Genomic DNA, 19,973 nt, shown 5'->3' on the forward strand with positions numbered 1-19,973 from the left:
GGAATGAAAACTGACCTTTTCCAGTCCTGTGGCCACTGCTGAGTTTTCCAAATTTGCTGGCATATTAAGTGCAGCACTTTCACAGCTTCATCTTTTAGGGTTTGAAATAACTCAGCTGGAATTCTATTATCTCTACTAGCTTTGTTCATAGTGATGCTTCCTAAGACCCGTTTGAGTTTGCACTCCAGGATGTCTGGCTCTAGGTGAGTGATCACACCACCGTGGTTATCCAGGTCATCTTTTTTGTATAGATCTAAATAGGAGGTGGCTCTTTATGAGAAAAGTCTTTAACTCAGAGGATTTCAAAGAGATGGACAAAAAGAATGGCAGGGTTTTAAAAGACATTGCTTAGTCACAAGTACCTAGTGAGTTGTAAACTCTTGGTCAAACTCTGTATTTTGTAGAAGTTCTTACAATTTCTCCCAGATCATAGTTACCACCAATTATGTGATCTTTCTTCCTCCATTCAAGTTGTCCTTGTAGGTTTTTTTTTTTTTTTCAACTTTTATTTTGACATCACTATAATAGCTGTTATATCACTTAACAGAAAAATGTAAGAATATGCCACATGTTGGCTTTGCTCTTGGGCTGGCGGTTAAGTGTGCCCTCAGTCACCACGGTCCATCTGTCATCTCCTTGGTGGTAGGAACAAAGGAAAACACTCTTCAAGTTCCACTTGAGTGTTTGTGTTCATTTTTCATAGCACTGACTCTGGGTCACTCAATGACTTATGAAAAAGTCGGCTCACCCTCCAATAGTAGCTCATCTAATTTTTTGGCCAGAACTTTCCAGAGCCTTAAGTTCACTCTCCCTCATTAGAAGCCTGTTAATCTTCCTGATAGAAGGTATGCAGTTAATTGCCAAGTGTGGACCTTTTCAGAAAATGTGTCTAGAGACATAAAGCATGTCAAGTTGTTCATCAGTAAGCAGGTAAGAAGAGTTAAGTATGAAAAGGAAGTACTTAATCATGTATTCAACTAAAATAAAATAAGGATACTCTGAATTTTACTCTTGAAACACCGTACTACTCTTCCCTCTCCAGCTCAAAGCCTCTTCATCCTCTGGTTTTCGTCCTCTAGTGGAGGAGTCCTCACTGAGCCGTCATCATCCAGACGTTCTGGACCCACTCTCTGGGCCAATGCCCAGATGTTCTTTGAGATATCTGATACTTTGCTACATCCTTTTTGAGAATTCTTGGATGGGTCTGCTTTTGTTTTTTTCTCTGTCATTGTCTCTCTCATGTCTTAAGTGACTAAAGTCTGATTGACTTGTGAAGGAATTTCTATTCAAATTTTAATCTCTCTTAAGGGTTTTATTGTGAACCTCAGAATCAGAATGTCTAGCTGGCTGCCAAGGCTCCAGGGAATCACACAAATGTGTGTGTTGTGTGTGTGTATGTGTGTGTGTGACTTTATATACACTGCACAGAGGTGGAGAGTTCTAAAAACTAAGAATCACATTCTTAATTGTTCCATGTAACTGTGCCAATTGCACAAACTGTTTTTTGAGTTGAGGTTGAAGTTTCTCCATGTGGGGGGCATATTCCTGCAAAGGTGTATCATAAGCCATTCACCCACTATTCACATGCACAAGGGGCTGGGAGAGAACCAGTCAGTATGATTTTTCAGTGTAAAAGCTTGTTAGGGGCAGTCAGAATAGAAAAAAAAAATGCTCAAGCCCTCAGGATGTCTACTAAAGATGTAACTTATAGCATCAGTAACCAAAATATCAGTTTGATTGAATCCATATGTGGTTGAAAAGACCAGTAGTTTCATTGTGCTCTGCTTATGTTACTTAAGTCTGAGAACATTGTTAAAGTTTGGGAGTTTAACATCTTACATTTTGTCCTGGCTTCTAAATGCAGTGGAAGAGGAGACCAGGAAGAAAAGGATGCAGTGTGAGATAAAAGGGGTGTCAGCACTTTCATTTAGCTTCTGGAATGGTGCCAGTCAGTCTCTGCACCTTCAGATGGCAGTGCAGTGCCCATAACGGTGTGAAGTCAGTTGAGAGTGCTTTACATGGTGATGATCTTTAAGTCTGTAGAGTGCTAAATGAAATAATTATTTGAGAAAGACAATGTTTCATGTATTTTCTAGGTTCTTTTCGATCTTAACTAGGATAGCATCTCCTCAAGGGCAGGGTATCTGATTCTTAAATAATAGAAGATGCCCTTAGTGTTGGCTGAGGACACATTTTAGGAAAAAATTTGACATTGCAATTATACATTTGCTGCTACTAAATTATACTCACATACCTGGGTAGAAGTGCAGTCTGAAATTTAAAAACAAGATGACAGTTTATTGTTCTGTTCAGTAAACATGTCTTGACCACTCAGAAGCATTATGGTCTCTGATTGCTACTAATACCAGGAAAAGGAAAAGACAGGGCTTTTGTTCTCAAGATGCTCACAGCCTTGCAGCAAGACAGACGAGTAAGCGTTTATCGTGCACTGTGACTCCAGCAGTCGTAGAAGAGCCGTGGCACCAGCCCGCACTGAGCGCATACCTGTCCTCAGTCAGAATCTCAGAGGTGAGACCGAGGAAGCTGTATTATTAAAACCCACCTGCATTCTCACTGACTAGCCAGGCTTGGGAACCACATCTCCAGGGTAAGACTGCTCCACACCTGTCTTTTGTGACGTTAATTAGCATAATGTCCTCAAGGTTCATCCATATTGTATTCTGTGGCAAGACTTCCTTTGGAGTAAAGTGAAGTGAAATCGCTCAGTTGTGTCCGACTCTGCGACGCCGTGGACTATATGGGATTCTCCAGGGCCAGAGTGCTGGAGTGGGTAGCCTTTCCCTTCTCCAAGGCATCTTCCCAACCCAGGTATCGAACCCAGGTCTCCCGCATTGCAGGCAGATTCTTTACCAGCTGATCCCCAAGGGACGCCCTTGATTTCCTTTATTTTAGGCTAAATAATATTTCCTGTATGAGAGTGTGTGTTCTTCATCCATTTATTCACCATGGACACTTGTATTGCTTCCTCCTCTTGGCTATTGTGCATAGCATGCTGTGAACATTGGAGGGTGTCCGTACCGCTTTTATTCAACTTGATAAAAAGGCCATCTAAGCTGGCCTTCATCTGGGTCACATTTTACAGCTGAGAAAGTTGACTGTGCCTTTGTTATTCAGAGCCTGTTTCAGTCTTCCCCTTTGCGCTCTGAGGTATAGAGGCAGTTGTTTTCTCCAGCCCTTCAAAGCCTCAGATTTCTGAGCTGTCTACTCTCTTTCATCACTCCTTGAAAACTGGTCACTTCTGTCCTGTGCTCTTGTCTTGCCTGCAGTGTTTCGCCAGAGGGAGTGTTTCTTACTTTAGTCACAGTGTGATGTGAGTGAAAGGTGGGTGCTCTGCTCCGTGTAGTCCCTCGGGTGGCTGTCTGACTCCAGGGCCTTTTATCCTCACCTGTATAGCAGAGAGGGAGAAAAGCAGGGAAGGTTGCCCAGGAAGGTTCTTAGGAGCCTGGCCTGGAAGTGGATATGTTCTCTCCCCTCTCCACCAGCGGGACTTATTTTTACAGCTCTGTGCTGCTCTGCTGTGCTGTGCCTAGTTGTGACTTTTTGTGACCCCAGGGACTGTAGCCCACCAGGCTCCTCTGTCCATGAGGATTCTCCGGGCAAGAATGCTGGAGTGGGTTGCCATCCCCTTCTCCAGGAGGTCTTCCCAACCCAGGGATTGAACCCAGGTCTCCCGCACTGCAGGCAGATTCTTTACCAGCTGAGCCACCAGGGACATCCTGCTTGACTGTAAAGGAAGATGGGAAATTTAATCTTGCCCTGCCCCCAGGGAGGAGGGAACACCACGTTTGCACACAGAGCAGCCACTGCCACCGGCCAGAGCTAAAGTTGGAAGTGCCAGCCTGTAGGTAGTGATTAAAGCCGCCAGCAAAGATGGGGATCACCCATACAGATGTGATGAGACTGTTAAGACTGCCACAAAACAGGGGTGCTTTCTGGAGGGCCTGCCAGGGTAAAATTCACTTATGTAATTTATGTAGGAAAGTTTAAGCATGTGGATTAAACAATGGAAAAGCAGGTTTTTCAGAAACTGGAATGTTGTCACTCTTTGAAGTTAGTGCAGGAAAAAAATCTTTCGCATGATTATTTTATATCTGGTGAAGCCTGTGAGTATAAAATGACTCTGAATTTGAGAAATACTGAACTAAGTAAAGATTTTTGATTTATCCCTTATTCAGCACATGTTCATTGAGCATTTAAATATGTGGCAGGCAGCATGAGCACTATAACAGTAGTCATGGGCCCTCAAGGGGGATCAAATTAAGTAAGGAAAAAATAAGGCAAGGAAATGCATACCTAAAACCTCAGGCCCAATCTTTAAACCACAGGAAGTGCTCAAAACATTTCAGCATCAGGGTAACAGTTTGGAGGTACAGGAGTGTGGGTTTTGAAGTGAAGCTGACCTGGGTCTGAATCGCAGTTCTGTTGATCTGCTTGTAACCTTAACCGTCGTTATTACCATCTGGAACCATCTAGTTTCCTTATTTCCAAGTTGGTGATAATATCTACCTTTCAGGTTGTTGTGAAGATCAGGGGTAACATGTATACATAAAGCCTGGCACAGTGCTTGGCATTACATATATGATAGTTATCTTTTTGTTATTGGGAGGGTAGAGCTCATCCTGGGTTGGTGAAATGACCCTTACCTTACGCTCATTCATGAGTTCCTCATTCAGTAGTATGTAGTGAGCTGCTGCTGTGCATGTGATACTTAGGATGAGGCTGTGTGAGTCTCTTTGTTCTCTAAAGCCCCATTCCAGTGATAATGTGGGTCATGTTTGTATCACAGGTTTGCAGCCACCAGGCTTACGTACTGTCTTCCCCTCTTTCAAGTGACCAAGGCCCCTCTGCCCCTCCTGGCGCTGTCCCCGCCTTCCTCTAAGCCAGGTCGCGGCCTGGCTTACTGTCCCACACCGTCTGCTCTTCCCCTGCCTACTCCTTTACCTTCGTTGCTCGAATCTCCAGGAAGACTGTTCCTTCACATATAAATCTTAGCTCTCGTCCCAAAGCTGCTGCTTTGCATGTCTTCCCAGTGACCTCAGGACTAAGTCACCACCTTCTTTCTGTCTCTGCTTGTCCATCGTCCTCTCTTTGCAGACACTAACGCAGATAACTGCCACCAGCCTCCGTTGCACACGTCCTGTCTGGTGGGTGCTGTGTTGAGCCTCCCTGTCCTCCAGCAGTTCTGTTGTGAACTAATTGAAGGCGGGGACCCGCTATGTACCTTTCTCAATTCTCAGTACAGCCCTTTACCCACAGGAAATGACTTGTAAATAGCTCTTGATCAGAGAGAAGAAGAACAACCAATTTTATCTCTCAGAAAATCATTTGTAAGCAATTATTTCATAAAGTTGTATTTTGTTTGGTATTGTATTGAAATATTGAAGCAATATTCCTTTTTTTCTGATAAGTGCAAATAGCCTCTTCGGTATTAGATTAAATATGTTTTTTGTGGGATTAGTTAGGAACCATTTATTACATTGGTTTTACAGCAAGCTGATTCTGAGTTCTGAACAGCTGCCTTTACAAAGTCATTTTGGTATATGAAAAAGACGTGGACTCTGTGTTCAGAATTTTCCCCTATCAGTGATTTTGTTAAAAGAGGATTTAGTTTTCAGTGAAAGTACCTTGTTTGTTGTTCTCTTCTGTGTCTGCTTGTGCCACTTACCACAAATACAGATTCTCAGACTTTTTCAGTCCTTGGGCATGAGGTCATTGCTGGAGCCAACTGGAAATAGATCAAGGATTAACACATGTGGCACATGTTTGCCGAAGTTGCAGGGCTATGCGCCGCAACTGGAAACCACCATCAGTAGAGAGTGGACGACTTTTACAGAGAAGGAATTCTATACTTGTTACTGTCAGTGAACGCACCGTATTATTTTGAGGACGTGACCATCATAAACAAGTTTAAAAACAACATCTGCGTTCTGTCGTCTCCATATCTGCCCCGCCACGGCCCTGCCGAGGACTTGTGTGCCTCTTCCTCGGCCACTGCCCTGTCTCCCCAACGTGTCCCACCTGTGGTCCTTCCCCGCCTAACCAGCCCACCATGCCCCGACCTTTTCAGCCTGCCCTTCACTGTTGCTCCTCAAAAACACTACGCTAATCAACCTTCAGTTTTCCTGACTTCTTCTTTTCCTATCCCTCCTCCCCTCCATCCCTTGCTCCTTCCTTTCCTTTCCCTTCTGCCTGTTCCTTTCACATTCAGAAGAACCGAAGCAAGTGAGTGAGCACACAGAACAAGCCCCTGCGTCACAAAAGGCCTTGCTCAGAAGCCACTTCATGATGTTTCTCTGAGTGTCTCTTCCATGTACATAGATGGATACATGTCATCTTTATTTCCCCTGGGAAGTTTATGCTTCTAGAACTTACCATATTCTGCTGTGTCTCACCGTTATAGCAGATGGATTGCAAGCTCGTTAAGGGCAGTATCCATGTATGGTTTAACTTCATATACCTCTTAGAGGGGTCTGCTCAGAGTCAGGGCATAAGAAATGTGTGTTGAGCACTTACTTTTCTTCAAGATAGGCTTGTATAAATATGTCCTTCATTTGAACTTGGTGTTTGTATCATTCCATGTTCTCTTTGACATGTTTGTCTCTAGATTTTCCAACAGTCAGTGAACTGTACCTTCTCTTTTGGTAGCCTCGTGTGCAAACTGAACACAAGGACCACCATCCTCGCAGCAACTAACCCCAAAGGCCAGTACGACCCCCATGAGTCTGTGTCAGTGAACATTGCCCTTAGCAGTCCACTCTTAAGTCGATTCGACCTGATCCTCGTTTTGCTTGATACCAGGAATGAAGACTGGGATCGTATCATTTCCTCTTTTATCTTAGAAAACAAAGGTATGTGGAAGCGATCAAATCATTCAAATGGACAGAGTAGACATAAATGAAATTTTCCTTGAGGAAAATCAAATAAATACCCTCCTAAGAATCTGTAGAGAGATGCTTAGACAGAAAGCAGTGAACCTAGTTAGCAAGCCTAGAACAATGCGCAGAAGGAAAAGGGTCTTCCTTTGCTTGCCATATGTCCTTTGTGGTGAAAAGGGGCAACTTTATTATATATACTGACCACGTGGTTCACGTCTTATACACAAAGAAAACTGCACTGAATTTATAAAGCAGAATCCTCAGTGTGGAGCTTTTGTCAAAAATTAGGCTTACCAAGTACTATTTATTACCGTATATGGAAGAACAGAGTTATCCTGAATAATTTAAACCCTTGTAGGAAGCTTACCTTTTTAAGCCTAGAGTCTAAGACTGTTTTTCATAGAGCTATACGCAGGGACAGGTCTAGATTTCAGTGGCCAGAAAACCAGAAGGGTGTCCTTTAAAAAATGAGTACAGGAACTTTACCAAAACCCTCAATATGAGATATTTCCCTGTTCTTAGAAGTTACTGATCCAATACTTGATATATACAGGTTACCCAAGCAAATCAGAGAAGCTCTGGAGCATGGAAAAGATGAAATCCTACTTCTGCCTTGTTAGGAAACTACAACCCACACTGTCTGATGAGGGTAATCAAGTTCTGCTGCGGTACTACCAGATGCAAAGGCAGAGTGACTCCCGGAACGCTGCCCGGACCACCATCCGCCTGCTGGAGAGCTTGATACGACTAGCAGAAGGTTAATGTCACTCAACAGATACTTTTATTGGCTGCCCACTGTGAGCTAGGGCTTTCCTGGCGGCTGTAACTGTAAAGAGTCCACCTGCAGTGCAGGAAACCTGGGTTTGATTCCTGGGTTGGGAAATTCCCCTGGAGAAGGGAATGGCAACTCACTCCAGTATTCTTGCCTGGAGAATCCCATGGACAGAGGAGCCTGGCGGGCTACAGTCCATGGAACCGCAGAGTCTGACACGACTAAGAGACTAAACACACAGTGTGAGAAAGGCTTGGGACTTGGCACCATGAATTCAGAGATGAGTAAGGATGATCTCCGAGATGCTTGCTTTCAGTTGGTTAAAAAGTAAAAGCTTGAAGCTATGAAACCTACACAGGTTATAGATGTTGAGTGGAATGTAGTGGCATTAAGGAAAAGGAATCTTTGTGGCATCTCATAACTTCCTGTAACTTCAGACATCATTCATTTAGAAAGTCTTGCTTGCTGTATGTTTTCCTTCTCGATGGCCTCTATTTGAATATGCCTTTGTTGGCAACTGTTTTCTGTATAGCATCCTGGGTTATTTCTCAGCAGTTGCCACTCACAGCCGCCACTAACACAGTAACGTTGAATTAACAATGCCGTCCTCTGTCCCGTCCCTAACGTATGAGACTTGCGTGCATACTTGCAGCTAATACACATCCGCAGACTTTTTTTCTCTTAATACTGACTTTTACATTTAGCACTTACTTAAATAATCCTAAAATTTTTTTTTCACATGAGTTAAACTGTATGGTATGATGATATGATATATGCTTAACTAAAAAGTTCCATAAAACAAAACTGCTTCACTTTTTCAAGGATTTATAATTAATATTAAGGAAAGAAATACCTAAGATTTAGGCTTACAAGTTTGATACTTTTGAAAAGCTACAGATAAAGAGATGTACTAGAGATGCGAAATGAATTTTAGTTTTGTTTAGATTATAATAGAGAGTAAGAATTTAAAATTACTGAATATCAATTATATGCTTATATAGCCCCTTTCTTTGCTGGAGCCCAGAGTACTTTTTCATGTGAATACACAGAATTGTCATGGGCTGTGCAGAAGAATTAGGCCCCTTATTAGAGAAAGAACCTTAAAGCTACTTGGACTTAGACATCTGTGCTTGTTCTAGTAAAATGTATTTTTATTAGAAGCACATTAATAACATACAGTTTTGGAGTAGGGGCACCAAGGAGAGTGTTACATCTGTCACCTCAGATACTCATAAAAATAATTTCCTCATCATTTCAAATGCATCTTTTATAGCTCACGCTCGCCTGATGTTTCGTGATACAGTGACTCTGGAAGATGCTGTTACAGTGGTGTCGGTAATGGAGTCCTCCATGCAGGTAAGCATATCTCGTACCTGATATTTGAACCATAATTGCAAGCATTGTTTAAAAAAGACAATTTATAACTTGTCTGGAGTTACAAAAATGGCCATATTTTAGACCTATTCATTCCTGGAAATTTATCCAAAAGGAACCATTTAAAAGAAGCGAAAAAAATTGTCATGAAAACAGTCTGCATTGTTTTACCCACTGGTGTAAAGTAGTGAGTCTTACTCCTTCTTCTCAACACACCTGAGAGATGCTCATGGTTCCACTCGAGACAGTGTGGCTTCCCAGAGCAATGCTTGCCACTGGGAATTGGGGAAAAGGACTACTGAAATTTGAATCGGGCTCCCAGGTGACTCTGATGGCCGTGACGGGGGTGTAGGGGTTGGTCTTAACCACCTGGGGTCAGTGGTCCCTAGCGTGGACTTCCTGTGTGCAGGCCTGGTGACTCTCCCTGGTATTTTCCATTTTCTCACCCTGTCAGGGAGGTGCGCTGCTAGGAGGTGTGAATGCACTCCACACTTCCTTTCCTGAAAACCCTCTGGAGCAGTACCAGAGGCAGTGTGAACTTATTCTGGAAAAGCTGGAGCTCCCCAACCTCTTGAGTGAAGAACTGAGAAGACTTGAAAGGTGAGAAAAGAAAACCAAGAAAGGCATGTAACGGAACATGTTTGTTTGGCATTTAATGAAATGAAAGAAGTGTAAAGTAAGTGGAAAATCTGCGTAGGAGATTTCAGTTACTTGGTGCTACATAATCGACTCCATCAAAGCTCAGTGGCTTATAACCGTACCCTTTTAGTGCTCACTTTCTGGGAGTCAGAAATCCGGGGGCGTTTAGAGGGGGTGTTTATTTCTGGTGCACATAGTACCAGCTGGGGTCACTCATACACCTGCATTTAGCTGGGAGCTCAGCTGGGATTGGAACTTCGAGGGGAGCTCCTGTCACACACGTGGTGCCTTTGCTGGGGCGGCTTACTTGGCCAGGAACTCTCTACTGTAAGGTAGTAGGAATTCTGAGATGGTAGCTTAGGACGCAAGTAGCTGAGCAAAAGTGGAAGCCGCTGGCCTTTCATGAGCTGGGCCAGAACGGACATGGCATCACTTCTGCCACCTTTTACAGGTCAGAGCAAGTCACAGGGTCAGCCCACGTGCAAGGTGAGGGGACAGGGACACCACCTCTTGATGGGAGAAGTGGTGTAGACTTATGGAAAGGAGGGGACTGATGGCAGCCTCCGTGGGGGCCACCTTCCACAGTGTTTCCTTGGCCGGCTGGTTTAGTGAGCCTTAAGGAGAACATGGCCTGGTCCTTTACTGTGTATAGTCAACTGGGTCCTGATTATACGAGAAGGACCAAGGTATGCCCCCTACAGTTTACACCCAATACAATGCACAGTTTCCATCGACAAACCTTGGTGGGTGGCTGTGCCCTGCCTATTGCCACTGCTTTTTCCCTCTTCTGTTTCCTTGGCTCAGTATAAGAGGTAGTGCTGTCCAGAGGTGGCTGGGACTAATGTTGAGGAAGAGGACATTGGCCGCCAGGAGAGTGGTCTCTCTCACCCCAGGCTAGACCCAGACACAAAGTACTGTTATAAGCTGGCTGTATCATGTGTCCTCACCAGGAGAGGACACGTGCAAGGGTATTTGCATAGACTGTTCATGCTTATTAATATTTTAATTCACTTCTTATTGTCTAAAGCTTTTCTCCAAGCATAATAAATATTTGATCATTAGTCTTTATATGGCAGCTTCTCTAGTAGCTTAGACGGTAAAGAATTTGCCTACAATGCAGGAGACCTGGATTCAACCCCTGGGTCAGGAAGATCCCCTGGAGAAGGGAATGGCAACCCACTCCAATATTGTTGCCTGGAGAATTCCACAGGCTGAGAACTAAGTGACTAAGAACACACACAGTCTTTATATAACCCAGGTGGAAGAAAATCGCAGGTAGAGACAGGCACAAACTGCTTTCAGGCCAGCCTGTGCCAGAATGCCGGGAAGGTTCCGGAAGTGGAGATAAGAGTACAGCACTGGCTTCACCCGGAAAAGGCCCTCCTGGTCTGTTAGCAGCTGCTCTGACCCTCCCTCAGCATCATGATTTCCTTCCCTACTATACTCCCAAATCTGTGACTCTTAAAAATTTACAATTCAACAGCCAGACTGAAAAAATTCCTCAGTAAGAATGATATTTTATGCTAAAGAGGTAAATCTGTTTTTCATCCTACAGGGGAACAACGCAGGAATGACAGGAGCAGTGTTTCAAAACCCCCTTTTCTAGTGACTTGTTACTGTGGACATGTGGGAAGGAACATGTCACAGCATCACCTCAAGAATTTTTGCCTGAACTTTTACGCTTGAAAGAAAGAGCCGCTCAGTCATGTCCGATTCTTTGCAACCCGCCAGGCTTCTCTATCCCTGGGATTCTCCAGGCAAGAATACTGGAGTAGGTTGCCATGCCCTCCTCCAGGGGATCTTCCTGAGCCAGGGATGGAACCCAGGTCTCCCGCATTGCAGGCAGATTCTTTATCATCTGAGCCCTGTGTGCTCCCTAAATACGTGAGCTTCTATTACAGAGCTCGACTTTGAGTCTGTGCCTGTGGTGAGGGAATGAAGGATGGCAAGTGTGTCCATCAGGCCTCTTCCTGCTGGTGCGAGTGGGTTAATTATTGACCTGAGTGTATTACCAGTGTTGACCTCAAAGCTGGGCACTGGGGATTAGAGAGCATGTGAGAGCCTAGTGGCTACGAGAATTTGGGGAGCACATTGGGATGATTAGCTGTTGAAGCAAAACCTTGAGAATTCTTTTCCTGGCATTTCTCCCTATTTTGCTCACTCCCTTCATCCAGCAGTGTTCTCGTTCTATTTATAAAACCTCAGTACAGCTTTCTGGGGAAAAGTGGGAGATGGTTTTGTCCTGCTGATACCCAGTAAACTTGTACTTTGTCTAAAGTCAGCCTCTTTATCTTCCAGTCTCCTGGCCTTTTCATGACCCAGAGCGTAGTGTTAAGATCAGTACTCTTCCTTTGGTTCTTTTATGGTTTGAGGTAGCCCATCCTCAAACTGCTTTCAGTCCTGTCCTAGGCTTGGCTTTGCATTTGGAGAGGATTCTCCCATTTTGGGTGCCCCCAAACTGACACGTGTCAGATTCAGGAAAGGAAGGACTGTGAGTCTCAGAGCAATGTTGTATGATAGAAAAAGGGCAATTGGACTTCTCAGATTCAAGATGACCCTCCTGGGGGGAAGGAAGGAAAACACAGAAAGAGGAAGTGATGATCTGAAAGGTAGGATTCTGCCTTAAAAAAAATTTTTTTTCCCTTCTGATATTTCTTTGTAATGCAAGAATTCCTGAGCTGATCCTCACAGCAACAAAACTAGGTGGCCCCCAAAGAGGGGCATCTCCTGCGCCTCCTGCATTGCAGGCAGGTTCTTTACCGCTGAGCCACTGCGGAACCCCTCTACTAGTGACAGCCAGCCTCAAATGGCAGCTGTCTTACCCATCCCAAAACAGTGTGAAGATGTCTTTAGGTGGTATAGTAAAATATAGAGTTTAAATAGCAGTACCCTTAAAATTCCCATAAATTATTCAAGTTTTGGAGTGTTAACAATTATGAGTATCCCTGACCTCAATTTGATACTGAAAGTATACTTTTGAAAGCTTTTTGGGTTTCTTTTTCTTTTTGTCATTTTTGATCTGACTGTGATTACAGTGAATTCAGATTTTCTGTATTGTTGTTCCCAAGTCTATTATGAGTGACTATAGCCCAAATTTTAAAATAAATTTTTAGTGTTTTTTTCCTGGCTGTAAGCAATAATACATTCTTTTTTTCTTTTTTAATGTTTATTATTTATTTATTTATTTGGCTGTGCCAGGTGTTAGTTGCGGCATATAGGATTTTTAGTTGCTTGTGACATATCAAATCTAGTTCCCCGACCAAGGATTGAACCCAGCTCTCCTGCTTTGTGAGCACAGAGTCTTAGCCACTGGACCACCAGGGAAGTTCCAATACACATTCTTTATAAAGTATTTTGAAAGTAACAATAAGGAGTTAGTAAGGGAAAAAAATCACACATAGTCTTATTTCCCAGAGAGAGCTATCATTAATGAAATACATTGAAATTTAAATCCATTTAATTTTGATATCTTCTCTTCCTTTTTCTATGATAACCCATGATTTTTAGAAAAATTTACTTATCAGCTTTTTGGTATAGTTTCTTTTCAGATTTAGTGCATGGAAGCAGAGTCATATTGCTCCTTATACTGAAAAGGCATTTCTAGGTTGTTAGGAAGGGGTTTCTAAGGGACCTCTCTTTGAAAAGCTGCTGTAATCCCTGTTAGAAATTGGTCCTCTGGCACTATTTCAGTTTCTAATATGCCCAAGGTTTAAGACAAATGTCACAAGGTGAACTCCGTCATTCTCGGCAGGTCAGTAGGTTTCAACTCTGTATTAGTCTGATGGAGAGTGGTTGCCCAGAACAGATGCTGAAACATGCTGGGCTTGGCAGGAAAGAGGTCATGGCTCCCTGGGGGAGTCCTGCCACGAGGGTGACTGCTGGAGGCGGGAGGGGGTGCCAAGCACAGGGGAGTCATAGTCTCTTTACTCTTGAGGAAGGTCACTTTTCAGATGCACTAAAATTCAGTACCTCATTCAATTAAAGAGGTTTGAGGAGGTCATAATCTCTAGTCTTTCCCTTTGGTTCAGCTCTGCAGACTGGCTGCAAAATAGCTCGAGCCACTTCTCTTGGTCAGTAGTCAGCTACTGTGCACATAGCCACCAGGCTGTTTGTAGGTGAACATTTAACACAGGAGAAAAGACTGACCTTCCAACAATCTGATAAATGAAACAGACTTTCAGGGAGATCTGAAAATATAGACAAACCTGTTCTTTCATTTTCTTTATTTTACTACAGTTTTAGGTTAAATTAGTATGATTTTCAGAGCACATGTATTCTATCCTGGTGAAAAAGGATAATTTCCTCCTGCTGCTCTAAGAGATGGTATGTGGTATTAGCCTGGAATTATGTTGGACTTAAACCCTTAGATGGCATCTCAGAGAATAAAGAAAGGAAAAGATTAAAGCAATACATGTTTTCCCTATATGCTGCAGGTTACAGAATTGGAGTGTGGATCAATCCCAGCCGCAGGCCGTTGAAGCAGAGACAATTCCAGGGTCCCTGGGAGGTGATGCCCGGAAAGAATCAAACTTCAGGACATTGACGCAGCAGGAAGTAAACTGTAGCACCCATCAGTTGTCTATTGGAGGCAGTTTCGGGGGAAGCCCACTTCTTGGTCCCCCATCCCATCTGGGGCCTAAGAGACCAACAAGTGGAAAGCATTCAGAGGAGCACAGAAACAGCCAGGATGACGGTTTGGACTGGTTTGATTCCGTGGCAACTCATCCGACTGAACCTAAAAACACTGCTCCTGTGTCTCCTAGTCCCAAAACAAGTAGGGGGGCAATGGCTTTGAAAATCGGCAACAACAGATCTCAGGGTAAGGAGGATAGGGAGGCAGGCCAAAGGAGCAAATTGGAGACTGAACCACTTCCAGCAGCAGGAGAGACAGAAGCTCCATTGAGGCCAGATGACCGTGAGGGTGAAAGGGCAAGAGAGGCCGCCACGGTTTCTGAAGCGGCCATATCTGCTGATGAACCCGACTCGGTGCTGACTCATCACGTCCCCAGGAAACTGCACGAGCTGCACAAGGCGAGGGCCCAGGAGTTGTGCAGGAATCCCACCAGGCTGCCCTCGCAACCCACAGGCCCTTCTCATCCTCAGCCCACTCCTATCCAGAGCCCAGAGAGAGTGCTGGAAACTCCCAAAAGAAAGAGACAGAAGTCACACACTCGGGCGCAAGAGCCCCACCATGAAAGTATTGAGAGTCTGGATGCCCCTGTGGCCAAACTGGCAAAATTCACTTTCAAACAGAAGTCAAAACTGACCCATTCCCCTGAAGACCATGGCCCTGTGTCTGCTGGCACCAGTAAACCAGTAATTCAGAGTCCTGAAACTCCCCAGCGTGGAGCAAAAGGAGCACCTCTGCCTGGGAAGGGCCCGGAAAAGCTGGCCTCCCCCTCCAGAATTAGAAACTCGGCTCAGCCGCAGGATGAGACAAGGGGGGTGTCACGGCAGCCACCCTACAAAGACAGACCAGGAGAGAAGAGGGAACGCGCCCCTGCAAAAGGAACTGTCCAGCCTGAGTTAGAGCTTGGTAATGACGCAGGGCGTTTCCGTCTTGCTAGTGAAAGAGTCAGAAAGGAAGAGGTTTCATGCAGTAACAAAAGCAGCAAGGTTCATGCTTGCACGTTAGCCAAATTGGCAAACTTCTCCTTTACTTCCCCCTCTGAATCCAAATCAGAATCCCCTCCTCCTCCTCAAAGTAAGAACCCGGGCGAGGGCGGCCCCAGCTGTGGGGCCACAGCTACAGCGCTTGGCAGGAAGAGGAAAACTTTTCAGCTGGACACATCCACCGAGAAACTAAGTCTTTCCAAAACATCTCTCTTCACTTTACCAGAACTAGATGACGAACCGTTGGATTTTGATTGGGATGAGGAGCTGAGAAAAAAGCCGTAATCATGAAAAGCTCTCTGGTCAAGTTTCACCCTCCGCTACCAAAGCCAGCCCCTCCAGGATATCAGCGTGGCATTTACAGATGTGGACACCATTCTGAATCCCACCCCCCACCCCCACCATCAGGTTTTGTAAATTCAGGTTTATCCTCATGACGTGAAAAGCTGTACAATCATTGTAGGTCACTGTGATACCAGCCATGAATTGCATTAATTAGCAACTGTGCCTTGATTTTAAGGGGGTGGGTTTTCCTGAGACCCCTTCTTTCATTCCCTCAGGAACAAATGCCACGAAGGTAACAAGCTAACAAGTCAGATGAACTCTTTTTCTGCTGTTTTTTTAATTTTTCACCCAAGATGTGCTGAGTACGGTAAATATTATTATGATTTGCGAGAATCATGTGATTTTTCTGAATTTTTTTTATGTTTATTCTCATGTGTCATATTAAATATTATTAAAGCTTTTGTTTCTCCAAGAGGCCTTCTCACAATTCCATGGTAGACTTAAAGATCTGGCAGCTGGTCAAAGAGACACTTTCTTGGGATATTGACCTGAGTTTTCCTTTCTCTCTTGAGCCAACAATTTATGCTTCAGATTCTTCTTTATGTCTTGGGGACTTACCTTCAACACAATTTAAATCCTGCAGTTGGAAGAAGAGGGTGTATGGTAATCTCAGTCATATATCATGGCACCCATCCAAGTGGTTAATATGGAAACGTGATTCCTACTAAGTTATGATTCATTTGTCTTTAAACCCAAACAATGACTGTCTGGTAGGAACAGACAGCTCAAGGTTTGTTTTTCTTAAATGCTTTTAGAATAACTTCTTCCCTTAGATTCTAGCAAGGATTCCATAATTACAAACTTTCTGTCCTGGAGTTTTAATTTGGAAAATGATAATAGATTCTTTCATTGTCTGAGGGACTTTCAGCATGAGGAATACTGAAAGCTATACATACTTAGTTTAATGATCACTTCATTGAATTCATACAGAAAAAAATTTAAGAATCTCAATTTTTCTTGAGCATTTAAATATCAATTCCAAAATAGACTAATTACATTTTCTGAAAGATTTTAAACAGTGACTACAAATATAGTATGGGTGAGTCTTTTGAGATCATCAGACAACTTAAGCAGCTGATAAGACATACCTAAGCAGTGATTATAACAGTTGTTATTGCACATTCACTTCAACCTATCCTAAAACATCAAGACTATCGTTTAGGTAATTTCTTATTTCTGTACTTTTACTGACTTCCTGGAGAAGGCAATGGCAACCCACTCCAGTACTCTTGCCTGGAAAATCCCATGGATGGAGGAGCCTGGTAGGCTGCAGTCCATGGGGTCGCTAAGCGTCAGACACGACTAAGCGACTCCACTTTGACTTTTCACTTTCATGCATTGGAGAAGGAAATGGCAACCCACTCCAGTGTTCTTGCCTGGAGAATCCCAGGGACGGGGGAGCCTCGTGGGCTGCTGTCTATGGGGTCACACAGAGTCAGACACGACTGAAGCGACTTCGCAGCAGCAGCAACTGACTTCCTAGTGTAGTATGAGTCTTAATGTGATATCTTCCCCATCTCTCCCTATTAGTACTTCTGTGGACTTTGGCATTCTTACTAGAACTAAAGGAAAAAGAAAGGATCTGGGTTGTTAAGCGGTTGATTCGTAGCCAGGACAAGAATTATCTGTACTCAACATATGTCCTCTTACTTGTGCTAATAAATCCACCCTACTTCTCTTCAGTACCTTCCTCTGCCGGGATCATTTGCTCAAGTTACAAGTTCCGTTGTTTATTCTTCAGTGCTTACACAGAAAGTAGTAACTATGTATGTAAATATTGCAAGCAGATACAATTATTAAAAAATAAACTACTCAATATGAATGTTCCCCTACTTATTAAAAAATCAACTTCTGTCACAGCTGACTTTTGTGTTATGACCTTCACAGCTTGGTCAGTGGGAAGTCCCTGTATGTTGACACTGAGGTCCTTTGAGGACTCTGACTTTCCTAAAAGCGTCTATGCTATTTGAAAAGAACAGCATGTTCCAGACCCGTTTTAGTTCTTTTCCTACCTCAGCTCATAGAATCCGCTGCCCCAAGGTGCTATTCCCTAGAGACCAGTGATATTAAATGCCGAACCCAGGGCTTCAGGGCTGCGTGAGGAAGTCAGTACGACCACTACTCTGGGGTCCTTTAGTTTCAGAGCTGAAAATGTTTAGCATCCCGAGGCCGTGTTTTATCCTGCTGTGGCCTACTTCTTTTATACTGTGTGATTTCATGACAACTATGGTATTTTTTCTTATATGGTATTTAATGTGTGTACCAAGGAAAAATGTGCCTCTGGGGAAATATGTACAGTCTCAAAAATCATATTTCTAGTCAAGAAAATAAAGGAAAGTGTAAAAATAACCTTTCTTTATTTCTGATCAGGCTATATTTTTTTTCAGGCCTGTGGACTCTTTAGAAAAATTTTTAATAATACAATAATATAATATAAATAATATAACAATATAATTTTATGTTTAATATAAAATTATTTAAACATAATAAAAGCTGTACCTAATTTTCTTTATCAGAGGACTAACCCAGAATCTTAATTCTATTATAACTATATAAAAGGAATGAGTTTTCTGACACATTAAAGACTCACTTTTCAGTGTATATGTGGTATTCTAAGATTTATAATAGGGACTTTATTATAATTTTTAGCATTTCTTAGAAATACAAAACAAGCATATTCTGGTATCTTTAACTCTTCGGCTTTATTCAACCAAACATTACACTTTTTTGAAGGTTTCAGTTCAGTCGCTCAGTCGTGTCCGACGCTTTGCGACGCCATGAATCGCAGCACGCCAGTCCTCCCTGTCCATCACCAACTCCCGGAGTTCACTCAGACTCACGTCCATCGAGTCAGTGATGCCATCCAGCCATCTCATCCTGGGTCGTCCCCTTCTCCTCCTGCCCCCAATCCCTCCCAGCATCAAAGTCTTTTCCAAAGACTTCGCGTGAGGTGGCCAAAGTACTGGAGTTTCAGCTTTAGCATCATTCCTTCCAAAGAACACCCAGGGTTGATCTCCTTCAGAATGGATTGGTTGGATCTCCTCGCAGTCCAAGGGACTCTCAAGAGTCTTCTCCAACACCACAGTTCAAAAGCATCAATTCTTCGATGCTCAGCCTCCTTCACAGTCCAACTCTCACATCCATACATGACTACTGGAAAAATCATAGCCTTGACTAGACGGACCTTAGTCAGCAAAGTAAAGTCTCTGCTTTTGAATATGCTATCTAGGTTGGTCATAACTTTTCTTCTGAGGAGCTAGAGTCTTTTAATTTCATGGCTGCAGTCACCATCTGCAGTGATTTTGGAGCCCCCAAAAATAAAGTCTGACACTGTATCTACTGTTTCCGCATCTATTTCCCATGAAGTGATGGGACCGGATGCCATGATCTTAGTTTTCTGAATGTTGAGCTTTAAGCCAACTTTTTCGCTCTCCTCTTTCACTTTCATCAAGAGGCTCTTTAGTTCCTCTTCACTTTCTGCCATAAGGGTGGTGTCATCTGCATATCTGAGGTGATTGATATTTCTCCCGGCAATCTTGATTCCAGCTTGTGTTTCTTCCAGTCCAGCGTTTCTCATGATGTACTCTGCATAGAAGTTAAATAAGCAGGGTGACAATATACAGCCTTGACGTACTCCTTTTCCTATTTGGAACCAGTCTGTTGTTCCATGTCCAGTTCTAACTGTTGCTTCCTCACCTGCATACAGATTTCTCAAGAAGCAGGTTAGGTGGTCTGGTATTCCCATCTGTTTCAGAATTTTCCACAGTTTCTTGTGATCCACACAGTCAAAGGCTTTGGCATAGTTAATAAAGCAGAAATAGATGATTTTCTGGAACTCTCTTGCTTTTTCCATGATCCAGTGGATGTTGGCAATTTGATCTCTGGTTCCTCTGCCTTTTCGAAAACCAGCTTGAACATCAGGGAGTTCACAGTTCACATATTGCTGAAGCCTGGCTTGGAGAATTTTGAGCATTACTTGACTAGCATGTGAGATAAGTGCAATTGTGGGGTAGTTTGAGCATTCTTTGGCATGCCTTTCTTTGAGATTGGAATGAAAACTGACCTTTTCCAGTCCTGTGGCCACTGCTGAGTTTTCCAAATTTGCTGGCATATTGAGTGCAGCACTTTCATAGCATCATCTTTCAGGATTTGAAATAGTTCAACTGGAATGCCATCACCTCCACTAGCTTTGTTCATAGTGATGCTTTCTAACGCCTACTTGACTTCACATTCCAGGATGTCCGGCTCTAGGTGAGTGATCACACCATCGTGATTATCCGGGTCATGAAGATCTTTTTTGTACAGTTCTTCTGTGTATTCTTGCCACCTCTTTC

General features: G+C 43.4%; 1 protein-coding gene across 3 annotated transcripts in view; it reads left to right on the plus strand.

Annotated features, from left to right (window-relative positions):
* Positions 1-15,912, plus strand: part of MCM9 (minichromosome maintenance 9 homologous recombination repair factor) — an 85,162-nt gene extending 69,250 nt beyond the window's left edge. The window contains exons 8-12 of one of the 3 annotated variants that reach the window (XM_068984841.1): positions 6,667-6,869; positions 7,450-7,653; positions 8,942-9,024; positions 9,497-9,642; positions 14,115-15,912. In XM_068984841.1, the coding sequence (XP_068840942.1) occupies positions 6,667-6,869; positions 7,450-7,653; positions 8,942-9,024; positions 9,497-9,642; positions 14,115-15,579 (2,101 nt within the window). In that variant the 3' untranslated portion in view covers positions 15,580-15,912. Of the gene's footprint in view, positions 1-6,666; positions 6,870-7,449; positions 7,654-8,941; positions 9,025-9,496; positions 9,643-11,236; positions 11,315-14,114 lie in introns of those variants that run through there. The other 2 variants (XM_068984844.1, XM_068984843.1) reach the window with 2 other exon arrangements.
* Positions 15,913-19,973: the final 4,061 nt, after the last annotated feature.

Source organism: Capricornis sumatraensis, chromosome 13, assembly GCF_032405125.1.
Source record: "Capricornis sumatraensis isolate serow.1 chromosome 13, serow.2, whole genome shotgun sequence".
NCBI classification, from domain to species: Eukaryota; Metazoa; Chordata; class Mammalia; order Artiodactyla; family Bovidae; genus Capricornis; species Capricornis sumatraensis.